We start from the raw sequence: 15,064 nt of genomic DNA on the forward strand, positions 1-15,064 counted from the left end.
CCGAAAACAAATGTAATTGTTTTATCCTTTGTGTTGCTTCCGGGTCAAGGTGAACGACCTCCCTGGCTTCCATAAATACACATGCAGTGGTGGATGTTGTTCATCTTGACCAGAAAACAACACAAAGAATAAAACAATTGTTTTGTTTTTTCCTGTTTTTTTATAGAAATATTTTGGACATTTGACAAAAGACTGATTTGGATAAGGTTCACAGAAATGAAAACAACTGTAACAAAGAAAGTTTCTGTCAGAGTTATTTTTTATAGAAAACATCAAACAAAATGCAACAAAGTGGCACTTTAGGCGTTGAAATGATCAGCTTTTCATCAGTTTTTAAGTGAGACTTTGTTACAAAATCATAAATCGTATTTAAAAAAAAACCCAGAAGGAAATACAAGAACATGAAGAGATAACTATCGAAAAATGTCTACCTGAATATTAAGTAAAAGCAGTTAAATGATTTTAAATAGTGTAACATTAACATGCTGCTTCTTCTGTACAATATTTACAATCAACTTGAATGTGTCGTCTGTAACAGCTCGCAGTGAAAAGAGACCATTTTTATTTAAAAATATTGAAGTTTGATTATTAATTATCTAATCTATACATGTTTTAATCAAGTAAACAAAACCATTTCGGAAGGTTCTCCATGTCAAACAATAATCTAGCTTTTAAAAAAAACACTTAAAAGAATAAAAAATAAAGTCGTCAGATCAAACGGATGAAAGTAAAAGCATGCTTAAATCAGGCCTTTTTATCAAAAGAAATCATGTGAACATTCAATCAAACCCCTCATTCAACGAGGTCATAACTCGTCTGTTATCTCCATGAAAGACAATTGTGCGAGGATAAAACCCCAAATTGTTCCGTCAGCTCCATCGTGTCATCTGAAACCGAAACTCTGAAGCAACATTGTGGCGTTATCAGTATTCGATTACATCTGGTTTATTTCTATTTGGCCTGGAAACGTATCAAGACTGGATTGTTGGAAAAATAAAAAAGAGGCTTGTCGAATGTTTTGATTCGCTTAATGAAATGTTGCGCTCCTTTTAGTACATTCAGAGGATTGTCGTGTGCTTTTGACACGATGTGATACTTGAAGCGTAAAATACTGCTTTGAAAAAACACAAGTTAATGTCCACATTACAAAACTGAACCCACCTGGTTCTTATTTTGGTTTGACTTTAAAGGATGTGAGAAACAGAATGAATGAATATTCACCGGCTGTGATGGAGTCAAGCCGTTCTTTCTCATTGTCCCCCCTTTTGATGACAAGATCAATCGTTCACTGTTCTCTGTGGTGTCTCCGGTTCCTGCTCTTCTTCATCTCCTGAATGTGTTTCCATTTACCTCCACCTAAGCCCCGCCCCCTCGCCTTCAGCGTCTTCTTCTCCAGCCACAGCGAGTCGCAGTACTCCTCCAGAGAGGTGACGGGCGAGCTCATGATCCTCAGGTAGTCCTTGTAGCGCTGACGGGACTCGGCGGCGTTGCGAGGCTCCGCCCGGGGTTCTTCGCTGGGACTGGTCTTGGTCTCCGGCGACCCTTGCGAGACCAGCTGGAGAGTGAGTCGGAGGAGGGTGTGCGTGAAATGCGTGTGTTCCTGAGCGATGCAGAAGTAAACTCCGGCATCAGAGGCGAGCAAGGATCGGATCAGGAGGCCTCGATCCGTGTTTATGACGCGATCGTCCAGTCTCACCTGAGGGAGAAAAAAAAAAACGTTTTAATCATGAATAATATAATTAAAATACACAACATATTGATGCACAGAATTATGATGCAGGGGCCACATCTGAACATTGACATCACAGAGTTATCTCATTCAGAACTTCAAAATAAAAGTTTCAAATAACTTCATATAACTAAATATTCTTTACAGAAGAAACGAAGGAATTAGCCTCAATACTTTTTAAAGTTTTCATTTGACTAATGGTAATTTTTATTCATTTTGTTTTTAAAAATACATTTAAAAGCTCTATTGCTACCATTAAACATATATTTTTCATTATGAATTCGCTGGTTGGAGACCACAGGCCACAACAAAAATCTACTTAAATGCCAAAAGTGCAACTCTAGGTCAAACTTTGGATGTGTTTGCCTCACAAACAGGTGCTTGAGAACGTTGGATTTTAATGAACGACTTAACGAAAACTGTTAAATTGACTGAACAAACAACTGTTTACTAGACAAACGATCCAAACAAGAAGTTTCCTGAGCTTTTCATTTCCTTGTGTTTGAAGAAGGACATAGTCAGTAAAAGAAGGCAGTAAAAAGAAACATTATTTAATTAAACAAAAAAACTGTTTTACTCTTAAGGATTTCGTCAAAAATAAATTGGTGCCCAAATGGCAGCCTAAGTGATTGTCTCGCTTTTTCGACTTCAATAAATTCCTGTTTTGTCTTTAAAAATATTCTGTTTTGTTCAGACATCTATTGTTTTAAAAATACTTTTTGATTCTGATACATTTCTAATATATATTTGAATCTAGAAAGCCAAACAAGTCAGTATGATTCTTTAAGTACTGTCAATTAGTAATCCTTTTTTTTTCTGTAATAGAATATAAAGAAAATAATGTGTATAATGCAAAAATAAAAAGATGAATGTGACATGAACATAACTCAAAACCCTCATTCAAAGTCATAACAAGAACAAACATAGCAGAGGTGAGTTCTTCTTTTAAACTTGTTTCAGTCCTTTAAAATGTCTGGTCATCCCACGACATCTTAGTAGCTTTTATTTTTTCACTTTACACAGGAGCTACTTGAAGGCTGAACTAGCTACTAGCTTTAGCCTTAGCTTAATCGCTAGCTTCCTGCGCTGCATACCTAGCATAGTGGTGGTTTCTTAAGTGGCAAATTAGATTTATTTGTGGCTGCGACGCGACTTATTTTGGCCTGACATGAAGGAATTCGTCTTGCAAAAGCACCAAAATGTTGACAATCGTTTCAATATTAAATACAGAGCTGCCAAGGGTCACGCTTCGAGTGTGACAGTCACGCAATTTAAGCAATTCTCACACCACACGCCACACTTGCCGTTTCTCAGGCTTATATTTACCCATTTAATACTCTAAATTTATAGTTACCATGATAAAAGATAAAAATAATTTACTTAAATATGGAGACTTTCAGTGCTACCTTGTCTACCTTGTTATCCTTCATTATCACGGCCGTTCTCTGTACTGTTTTTAATTTAATAAAGTTAATATGTTTTAGACTGTTTAAAATTGAAAGTTTAAGATGTGATAAATCAGTACTTTGCATGGGTTACAATCAAGTACTGCCATAAATCTCTTTAAAAGGATTTTGACTAGCGATTCACCGTAGCTATCCCAAGATACGATCAATGGGGACACGGACACAAACTGTCATAACAATTTAATTTTTCACTTTTAGAGAAATTAATCGTTAAATCAACATGTTTTATCCATCTCAGCCAATTGACATTGTCTAAGACAGGTTTATAACGCTATAAATCGATAACTATCCCAAGTTACGATCAATGACTGCCTCAGATCTCTTCGAGAGGACGTGGACACAAAATATCATAACATAATAAATAAAGAAATGAATAGTTAAATAAACACTTTCTATCCATCTCAGCCATTTGACGTCGTCAAAGATGACAGGTTTATGATACTGTAGTCATATACATCATATCACTCGACCAATTTTTGGACACTCAAATTTCCTTCTCAATCCCAGTCGCTCCATCAAGTATTGTTAGGGGTTTTTGTGTTCCGATGAACCGACCCCTCCCCAGCCTCGTACGTGGTGGTGGAATGAAGGACAGATACATGGATGAGTTTAAGAAAAATGCTCGTTTAGTGAATTATGCAGAAGTCAGAGACAAACTTACGTGAACATGGGCGCTAGCAAGCAGAGACATCTATCGCAGACGTCTTCGGATGCCAGAACGCAAAGATCAGACAAAATGGTGGATCTTTATAGTAGAATATTCAGGTTAACGCCTCTGGTCAAATGTGAATGTAGGATTGGTCAGTAACTGTAAACACTTGATTCTAAGATGGCCGTCGCACGTGATCGTAGTGGAAACTTACCAAAGGTTTGTTGTCTTCTAGAGAGAATCTGTTCTCAGCAACTTACTGGACTGTTGTGTCTTTCAGTGTGAGTTCTGAAACAGGTTTACACTGAATTCCTGGAATCTGGGATTGTTTAATCTTTCTGTGTGTATGAGGCTCTGTGACCTCGGCCTTGTGTTGCAGCAGTCAGTGAATGCAATGCAAGAATAAGATTATTTAATATGAATTAAATATGTAAGATTATCAGTTAATCAAGTGACTATTTGAAATGTGTGTTAAATCTAGATGATTGAATACAGTAAAGTTGTCATTTCCTTACAGTATGAAGAAGTGCTCGGCTATAGTAGCGTGCTAAGAATCAACTTCCTGTTACTCTCGCTCGTCACCATTCAGCAGGTGTCACAGCTGATCCCAAAACCTAAAACAACACAGCTGCGCTCGAGAGTCCCAGAGATGGCGTGTCCACGCTCACACGTGGACCCTTCAAAAGAGAACCTCCTTCACCTCCCAGGACGTCCAACTGATAAGAAGGATAATAACCAGGTGTTTACATCCGCCCGTGACTGTTGCTCACTCTCCTTTCTGCTCCCTTAAGCTGCCTCAAATGTGTCCACACTCGGCAGAAGGTCAAACACTTGCAGACAGACGATAAAGATCTTTTAAGAGCTGCTATTCCTACGTCGATATTCAAGGCATCTGCGACCGAGCCCCGTCGCCAAATACATAAACCTCGCCAGATGTTCCGACTTTAGCTCTGAGCCTGTGCGGATGAGTGTAAAATCGGAGGATATTAGTCCGGTGTTTTTTTGTGGCGGAGAGATGTGCATGTTTTAAAAGAAGTCCTAAATATCATCCCTGCCGGTAAAAATGAGCTAAAACATAAAAACAGTATTTCGTTTTGTTGTTGCTCTTTCATAACTGTTTTCTTTTTGGACTCAGAAACTTTCACTTCATTCCTGGTGATCAGATAAAGACAAAAAAAATGAACTTACAATGTAATATTCACGAAAACAAAACAAAACATGTGGATGGTTGCTTAACAAGGAGATGACTGCTGAGATAGGACGCTTACTCAGGATGCTTCACTGAGTCAATGAGGGAAGAATAAAGGGCTGTCAATCAATCAATCAATCAGTGCTCAGAATACTGACATGTAAAAGTTTCATCCAAACCATGCCGTATACAAAATATATACATTTTAAAATCCTCCAAAATAATGAAAAATTTACCAGCATTCCCAAAAAAATGTGATCAACCAAACTAATATAATAAAAAAGTATAAACTAATAAAGTAAAGAACTTCCCCAAGTACACTAATATTTTAATTGATTTATTTCAGATATATTTCTCTTCCATGTGATACAAAGTATAAACACGCTTTAAACACAGAGTTATCTCATACTTAAGCACCTGATTCAGGGCACAAAATGATTTGTTTATGCAGGATAATCCAATATAATTGAATAATAACACGAAATATAATATAATAATATAATACATATGGTTTTTTTTTCTCAAATTTTTGTTTTAAGTAAAGTTGCAAAGATGCTAAGTACATTTTCGCTAACATACTATTTTATTTGTTTGTTAGCATTTAAAAAAAACATTTAACTATTTCATGTTTATATTTATATTTTAAAAATGTATTTGTAAAGGGGGACAGCAATAAAGGAACATCAATCCTCAGGATCATAATTCGGTTGTAGACGATAGACCCTATCATTTATTCGTTCATTGATTTTATATGATACTTAATCCCTTATGGAGGTCGCGGGTGTCTGGAGCCTATCCCAGTTTCTTCAGGCGAGAGGTGGGGAACACCCTGGACAGGATGCCAGTCAGACACACAAAGACGAACAACACACACTCACACACTCATGGACAATTTCCCCAATCAACCTCTGTATGCTTTTGCACTGTGAGAGAAAACCGGAGTGCCCGGAGTAAAACAACCCAATAACTTGGCTCCTTCCCGACCTGGAAGCGAACAAACAACCTTCTAAGTGAGGCGCTCGCGCTAACCACTGTCATATTGCTCTAAATTCTGTTTAACAATCTCTTTTTTTTTAAGCATTTGAAATCTTGTCAGTGTCATTATTCTAGACAGTAGGTGGCAGTTGAATCCACTGACAACCACTGACAAATCCTTCATGGATTCAGATGGTAAAATTGAATAAGCTACTCAATCGTCAACATTTTCTTGTGGTTAATAAGCATGACGACTTGAAATATGATCACAGATTGGAAGCAATCTTTGATCTGAGCTAAAAAAACAAGACTCCTGTTTGAAATAAGTGTATTGAAGAGATTAGGGGACAACTCATGATATCACACTGAAGGCCTTTTCAGTTACAGCCTTTTCACTCTGAGGAGGTTTAGACCAGAAGATAATAAGGTTTCAGGTCCCAGTGCGTAATCCAATCAAATCAAGACGTCCATTTTCCACTAAAACACGCCGTGGCCCTGTTTTAACTCAATTATCCCATAAGTTTCATCGTGTCTCGTCTTCATGTCCGAGTGTTCAAGAGAAACATAACAGGTTGTGATTTTGAAAAGATGACACGGACAGTACATGGAAGTGTGATGAAGGTTTTTGACCAGACCTAACAAACTAGCAGAGTGACAGTGTGTGGTCTGCAACACCTCAAGCCGCAGCAATGCACTTGAAAAGTTTAGCACGTTAGCAACATACCTAAGCTTAACTAGAGCCCAGGGGCCGGTGTTGATGATTTATGTCCTGCTATTTTAAACTGCTGATGTGGAAAAGAGGCCGAGAACTAGATTTTGATGCAACAGCAACAGCAACGTCAGAAAGTTTGCACTAAACAAACAATCTTTTATTTTTATAATACTTGTCTTTATCACTTTTTTATCAGCTAAAATTGTTTAATTATCAAATACCAGAGGACTCATTATAGTTATAGGGTATTATATCTGACTCTGGTTGTCTGGATTTATAATTTTATATATTTGTATATATACATAAAGCTAGCCTGTTCTTTGGTACCTTTGGTTCATATTTTTAAAAAAAAAATTGTAATAAAACATAAAAGCTAGCTTAACTTTGAGTCATTTTCAATATTTAATGTAACAAACTGGAAGTTCTTAATTCCATTTTTTTTGTAGTTGATTAGTGAAATGCCCTTTTTTTTGCCGGCTTGGTAGGTCTTGAAAGTGAAAGTAAAAAATAAATGTAAGAATTATATAGTTTGAGTGAGAAAAACATTTAAAAAATGTGAAAAATGATGCTAAACTAGCCTCCTAACTGAGATGAATTCACTTTCTAACTCAATTTCTAACTCATTAAACATTTTTTTTGTCGATACATGGTGGTTCGTGCTCGAACAATATGTTTTGTCTTGTTGATCAAATAGTAAAGAGATGAAGTTCTGCATTTCTTTTTATCCTTTTAGACACGTATGTGCCCCAGCCGCTCCATAAACACATTTCAAAGATCAAAGACAACCAGCTTGTAAAGTTGTTTTGCACATTCAAATACTTTCAACGTCCATCTGGACTTGGTGTTTTCCATATCCAAACACTTGTTCATCGTTTAATAGCATGTTTATGGCTTTAAATTGGAACGGCATCAGTGCTCAGGTGTTGCCGTCCACATTTGCCACCAATTTCCCGGAGGAGATCCTCCAGAGGGATTAAAAATGTTGATCCATCCATCTATTTGAATGTTAGCTTCCGAACGTTAGTAACCAAAAGCATTCCTGAAGGAGGAAGAACTCCTGCGTTTGGTCCTTCATCACTTTGTCTAGAGTACAAAAGGTCACATATCGTAGCATGCTTAGACACACAAACATCCAAAACACCCCCATTGTGTGCATTACCCCCAAACACATGGCCGTCCCCAAGGGAGCGTGGGGTTGTGATTTCCGCTGTAGGGGATAATAAAGAAACACTGCAATACTTGCAGACGCACACAAGTACGTACAGGCAGAAGACTTGCTGCTGCGCGGGTCAATAAAGACACACATGGGTGTTTTAGTGGCCCCTGCACCTGTCTGGGTGTTTACCTTCACCCCCCCCCCCTCTGAGAGAGCACAAGTGGCTGGGGGAGGTATGGAAGTGTAGGGGGATGAGGGGGAGACAGCAGTGAGAGTGAGCTCTGGAGGGGGGGAGACTCAGTTTTAATGTTTAGATAGGGGAGAGTGGAGGACGCCGTGGTGCTGAGTAAGCAGGTCACAGTTGTGGTGTGAAGGAAAGTCATCAATAAAGTCTATGTCGCTTCCTCAAACCGTCTTCTTTCTCTTTTTTAAACTGCTTCATCTCTTTCTTTCTTGTGAAATTTCAAGCCAAAAAAATCAACTCTCCCAACTTCTCTAGAAATCTTGTTTTCTATATATCTTATCCAGAAATTACAGATTGCAACACATGTTACATGAAATGTAAATTGTATGTGTAACATTTGGACTTTTTTTATGATTTCTGTAATGATGGTTTGAATTTGTAATTAAAAATTACTGTACATTCATGCTGTATTTGGCATTGGCGCTTTAGAGATTTTAACGCAAAAAGTTTCCACTTCCCTGGGGCATAATGTTGTTTTTACCAAATGAAATGACATCGATTAACAAGTTATTATTGTTCATTATTAAGGTAATCTTTTTCTTAAAGTGAATCAAAACGTTATATGATAATTTCAACTTTGTAAGAACATGTTGCCGAACTCATTCCGATGACTTGTTAGCTTGTAGGCTAAATGTAAAGAAGAACAAAATAATTTTATTAAAAGATTGGTAAGTCTATATCTTTATGCTTGAGCCTTACTATCTTTACTTCCAGTACTTGCCAGCCCTCTGAGACATTATCGGTAAATGTTCTGTTTTCAGAATACAGCCGATGTGCGAGTTGTTTTGAGTTTGGCGAAACGTTCCAATGAGTTTCTATTATTACCGGAGTGCAGATTGATGTCTCTGAATAGTTTGAGGACAGAATAAAGGACGAGAACAGTGTTTCTAAAAAACCTAAAACAAATGGAAAAGCTTATTTTAAACCATATTTTGTTTTTGTTTTCTTGGATAATCCTACATATATATTTTTTTACATTATATTTTTCTAGCATTTGAAATAAAGCTCATAGCAATGAGCTCAGTGAAGTATCATACATAACACTGAGAAAGATGGTTAACAGGGCTCATGATGCAGCCCAAAGTAGTTGTACTTCTAAATCCTCCTGGATCCGGATGGTAATTTGGAACAAAACCAAATAAGAGAGATTATATTCACTTTATCCTGTGATCAATAAAGTTACAGCCATACGATACAACAAAAGATCCTGGAGTTCATTTTGCTATAATTCACTCAATCACATTATCTTCTTCAAGTGAAAGATTCTTCAGACTTTAAAGTGGGTCAAGGGTATAATATAATTATCATTACACTAGACTCATTCCTCATCTTTCATAGATGGTACCTCGTCCCCCGGACACTCATCAAATGTCAATAATGAGTTTCTTCGCGGGACTGGTGGGACGGCGATCGCTCCCTCACTGCCTATTAGCAGCCAGACTGATGTGACGTCTGAGCGCTCAAACCCTCCACATGAGCCGTGAACCTCGTCGTCTCGGCACACTTATTATCTTCACGCCGTCGGAATGAATAGTGATCTGTGGCTCAAACACTGGCTGACTCTCGCCGTGACCTCGTCAATTTTGGTTCGAAAACCAAGTGAGTGAGAAGAAGAGAGTGGTTTTGTCTGCTCTGACGTATGCGTTAGTATCAAATGGAAACGCCTTTATAGGTTTTGTAATTTCCTGAAGAAAATGTGCCTTCAGGTATGAGATGGGAAAAGGAGAGGTTTTGTGTGTGTCGTGCACTCTCTGACCTCCTCCCTGCGCTCGGATCCACTTCTCTGGATGTACCAGCGGACCTGGGCCTGCTGAGATTTGGGGATGCATTCGAGGAAGGTGGAGTTGCTCTGGATCCCGAAAAGAATCTTCTCCTCCACCCGTCCTCCGGTCATACCTGCAACACACGTGTATGTCTCAACATGTATGTTTCTTAAGAAACTCTTAGTAAACCAAGGTAACATACTGTCGGTCTCCCAGCATTGACTGGCCGGGTCTCCGTGCTTGATGTCCTGTCGTCTGGCTCTCCTGCGAACGAACAAACCTTTATTTACCACACTTGTCGTTTTGTAGCTTTAATGGTTTGTGTGGCTGATTTAGTAACGCAGTGACTGACAAAGGCCTCCAGCTACAGTTGGTGTAAAATACTCAAACGTGATTTAAGCTGACCTCTGATTACCAGTTAAAGCTGTGACTTCCTTAACCATCGGGCCATCTTCAAAGCATTGCTGTGCTTAAAAGCAAAAGGGTCAGAGACAGTGTTTTCATATGAAGTACTGAGAGACTTTTTCAACGTATTAGGAGGAACCAGAAACTGACAAAACAAGAGCATTTATCTTGTTTTTTCTAAATAAATGTATACTCATAATGTTGGCAATGGTGAAACCATTTACGACATTAAAGTTACACTGTAAGAACATATCAATACAGCGATATATCTCAATGTTTTTTACTGTATCAAAAGTAAACAGCATGTATCCATTTCTTTTTTTTGCATTCAAAAGAGGGTGATGACTGAGGACAAGAGGATACAGTTGACAAGAGGAGACAGTCGACTCCAGCAGCTTTTAGAGTGGATGTTTGGACACATTTTGGTTTCAAAACAAATGAGGTTAAGACTTCATCGAGAGTCATGTGGTCTGTAATTTCGAGTACTCGACAATACTACAAACAGAATGTTTTAATAGTATCGCAGTGTGTCAATATTGCGACTCTATCGAGATATGTGAAGTATCGCCACATACTTTCCAATACAAATTCCTAGTTACACTATTTTAGACAGAGACAACAATTGAAATCCTACAGATTGTGCCTTTAAATCATCTTTTTTGTTATTTAATTGTGAGTCTTACAACTGTTTTCTTCTTTAATCTACTTTTATGCAATAGAAACATGTATTCACATAAATTTCTTATATATTGAGAACGATAGAGAATAGAGATATTGAGGTAAAGTATGAAGACATGAAGTCCTAATTTTTGTAAAAGGTTTTTTCCAGCTGTCTTTTGGTGAAATGCTTCCGCACATTGCACTTATTACAGACTGCTTTGCTCATACAACAGATCTTTCGGACCAGCTATCGAAACAGTATCGGTTCGCCACTCTTCAAGCAAGCAGATATATTGTTGACCGTTTAGCTAATAGCTACTGGATAGACCACAAATTAAAGGGTTAGTTCACCCAAAATTCAAATTTTGGATTATTTACAGAGTAATCTTTTCTTTTTTGGAGTTTTAGACAACATTTTATAAAGTAATAAGCAAGTGAAGCTCAGTGGACGAACTACCTCCAAAAAGAGACTTAAAAACATCCATATGCCTCCGCACTATGTAACATTTATCCTGTATTGGACGAGAACAATTGTTCAGGAAAAAAATAAACAAGTCTATATTTTACCTAAGTTTGTAGCAGATGTTTAAAGAACAATAGCGATATAAACAGGAAGTACTCTGGAAGAACTGCGGGAAATATCGGGAGCCCTTTCAATGTGGACGGTAGACTCTTTGGAAGAGCTTGCGATATTCACCTTGAGTACTTTCGGCCTTATTCTTCAAAACGTCTGCCACAAACCAGTGTAAAATATAGACTTGTTTAAATAACTATGGAACAATTCATCTTCAGAGGCTTCAATACAAGATGAACATTAAGAATGAGCACCATTAATATTTTGATGTTTTCAAGAGTTTATTTTGGAGGAAGTTCGTCAACTGAGCTCCAGTCGCTACATTAAAATGAATATACATTTTTGCCTTAAACTCTTAAAGGGAACAAATTACTCTGATAATAATCCCAACCCTTGGTCCACATGAGGGTGAGTAGAAAATGAGTGAAGTTTGAATTTTGGGTGAAAGATTATCTTTTGAGAAATTCTTGTCTTATGACTTCCATTGACTTGGTCCTATAACTCCAAACTGCTATTGTCCTCACGTTATGTACCGTTCTGGTCCAAAAGAGTCCCAGAAACCAAAATAAATAACGCCAAGATATGCTCACTCATGCTTTTTTCTCTTCGGGGACTAAACTCCAGAGGACGGAGATGACAGGAGCATTAATCAGCTGGAGGAGAGCGTCTCTAATCAATTCCTAAAGTGGACCAACACCACGTGTTGGGAGAAAATGCTGAGGAGGAGAGAAGGATCCTGAACAGAACATATTTTTAGCAGGGGAGATGCTCTTGAAGAAGCAGCTTCTGGGATGAGATAAGGTTAGCAGGTCAGTCCGTGGCGACCTTGAAACTTAGCCATGAAAAAAATGCTACGTACATTAGCTTCTGTGCTAACAAAGTAGTCGGAGAGAGTTGATCTTAAATTACTGGGACATAATTTACTCTAGAGTCACAATGTATTAATAATGATATCTTCTTTTTCGTTAGTAAGATATGGTTGGTTTGTTTGTTTGTCTTATAAGTGCGATGTATAATAAAATACATTTCAAAGTGAATGGTAAAGTTGGTAACTTATCTTGTCAATAAGTGAATTGAATTTATCCTACCAAATACATATATAAAATAATGTAAATATAAATATCCTTACAGGCCACATTATATACCTGGGACTGGAGATATTAAGCCAAAATAAAGAAGGAAAGATATAAAAGGAGTTTCGTTATGATGAGTCACAGCGCCATGACTAAACCGAAATATGCTAGCAGTTATTAATAAATTGCACATTATTTCACTTAATATAATGTTATTTAAATATTAATCCAAAATAACGTTTTTTAATATCATAAGAAAACACATTTATATTAAAATATGTCTTTATGTATTCAGTAGGATAATAATTATTGAGAAAAGGGGCAGATAAAGAGTGTGAAAAAAGTTCTAAAACACAACTTATGTTAAAAAACAAGTAATAAATATTTATTCTTTAAATCGAAAAACATTTTAAATACGATCAGTTAAGTCGTTTTTCTCCAACCTAATTTGGACGTAAGTTTCTTCGTGCAGTCCAGAAAAGGTCAGTTTAAAAACAAACATATAGTGTAAATGCATACATAATAATGTTTAAATAATGGAGTGCTTTCTGTTACAGGGTGATGATTTGATCAGTTCTTTACCTTTTGGACGCAGGGATGTATCGTGAGCACGCATGACCGTCCCAGGCACAGTATGGGTCTCTTGCCAGACAGCAGTCGGCGCAGGCCTGACCATAGAGATGACATCTGCTGAGGGCCACCTGGGCCAGACCCTCACTGGAGCCCACGTACAGTTGTTGCTGAACGAAAACATGTTGTTGTTTGTTAATGACGGCGAGAAAAAAAGGTTGACATGTAAACAGGAAGAACATGACAGAGTGTCTGCTGCAAGTTTTTCAACTCGTCTGCACACACACACACATACACACACACACACTTCCAGGTCAAACTGCAGCTGGAGATTAATGAAAGCTGTGATTAAGACTGAAGTGTGTACTGACACCCCTGACCTTTGGATAATGAGGCACGAATGAAAAAGAGAGAGAGAGAGAAGTGGAGAGAAGATATGAATGAAAGTAGTCTTCACAGAAGTGTGTTTTAAGAAGTGTGTTACCTGTTTGGACGATATCTCCATGCTCAGTATGGAAGTAGGCGTCTGCCGGAAACAGAAACCATTAAAATTATAACAAATGTATGAGTCGATGAATGACTCCAAGAACGCTGAGTCGACATGAACTTTAAATGTGACGGTGAGAATGACATGTCATTTTACTCAAGGAAGTTATTACACATGTATGTGTGCGTCTACACACCTTGAAGACTTGAAGTTCCTCCAGCTCCACTTCCTCTGTCGACCAGTTGTCTTGAGTGATGCTCACCACCTTCAGAATTGTGCCGACATCTATTGAGAAAGTTGAAGAAATAGTCTGATCATCAGATCTTAGGAAAGTGATTTGCTGCGCCCTGGTGGACAGTGAGGTAACTACGACCTACCTGTTCCCAGGAACATGACTTCATACTGTCCGTCCTCCGCCGACACTCTGTCCACAACGATCTTGGTGAGGGTGTAGTCCACCCTAACCCGGGTGAACACGGGCCGGCCGGTCAGAGGGAGGACGGAACGATGCATCAGCGGATGGAAACGGATGAAGCTGACGACCTCATCGGAGAAGTCCTTGGTGGTCTTGATCTTTGGATCATATGTCTTGCTCGGGCACTAACAAGAGGAAACATTGAGAGAAAATATGAAACTAAAGTGGAAATATTTGAAAACAGTTACAAAGGGGGGAAAAAAAGGTTACTGCTGTCCTCTGGTGGTGGTTGATGAAATTGCAGTACAAGACAGCAAACTTATTTAGGTAGGTAGGTAGAACTTTATTGATAATTTTTTTCCAATTAGCCACATTAATACAGCAATTATTCATAAAAATAAAATAAGAACAAGAACAAAGAGAAATAAAGAGAAAGAACAATATGACACAATCCAAGTCTAAACTCATAATAAAAATAGAATTTAACTTAAGATAATAAACCTAGTTATCAAACTATTTATTGAATTCCTGATCTCCTTAAATGAAATTATAATAACAAAGATGTTTCATATAAGGTGATATAATTCACTTAATCACAAAGTATACAATTTTCATTTAATTTTTTTATTTTTCAAGATAATATTTTATAATCTATTAAACAAAAGTGATGTAAAACTAAAATATTTAAAAAATATTTCCCATGAAACGTTGGCTATATGTGAAGTCATCTGCACAACTAAGGGAATTCAGAAATTCTAAAATTCTAAAGTTCATAAAAACTGAGGCTAAAAAAGGGACACACAATTTTAAACTTGTATTTGACATTCACACACTCACTGTTCCAGGACGAGGATACGGTATTCTTCCCTCGTACTCCACCCATCTGTGATCCGGGCCTTCCTTGTGAGCGTAAGGTCCGTTAAACACGGCTCGTATGTCGGCCATGCTGTAGACGCACACGGCCGACCCTCTGAACACTGAGCTGAGGCAAGAGCAG

The 15,064-nt window shown here is 37.8% G+C and overlaps 1 protein-coding gene across 2 annotated transcripts in view; it reads right to left on the reverse strand.

The window, feature by feature from the left end:
* Nucleotides 1–247: 247 nt before the first annotated feature.
* The window catches only part of sema3d (sema domain, immunoglobulin domain (Ig), short basic domain, secreted, (semaphorin) 3D), a 43,389-nt gene continuing 28,572 nt past the window's right edge, over nt 248–15,064 (reverse strand). The window contains exons 11-18 of one of the 2 annotated variants that reach the window (XM_087798225.1): nt 14,905–15,049; nt 14,030–14,252; nt 13,849–13,937; nt 13,650–13,691; nt 13,178–13,335; nt 10,086–10,147; nt 9,877–10,016; nt 248–1,696 (exon numbers count right to left, since the gene is read on the reverse strand). In XM_087798225.1, coding sequence (XP_087654351.1) covers nt 1,286–1,696; nt 9,877–10,016; nt 10,086–10,147; nt 13,178–13,335; nt 13,650–13,691; nt 13,849–13,937; nt 14,030–14,252; nt 14,905–15,049 — 1,270 coding nt within the window. In that variant the 3' untranslated portion in view covers nt 248–1,285. Of the gene's footprint in view, nt 1,697–9,876; nt 10,148–13,177; nt 13,336–13,649; nt 13,692–13,848; nt 13,938–14,029; nt 14,253–14,904; nt 15,050–15,064 lie in introns of both variants that reach the window. The other variant, XM_087798224.1, reaches the window with a different exon arrangement.

Source organism: Callionymus lyra, chromosome 8 (genome assembly GCF_982586985.1).
Source record: "Callionymus lyra chromosome 8, fCalLyr1.hap1.1, whole genome shotgun sequence".
NCBI lineage: Eukaryota > Metazoa > Chordata > Actinopteri > Syngnathiformes > Callionymidae > Callionymus > Callionymus lyra.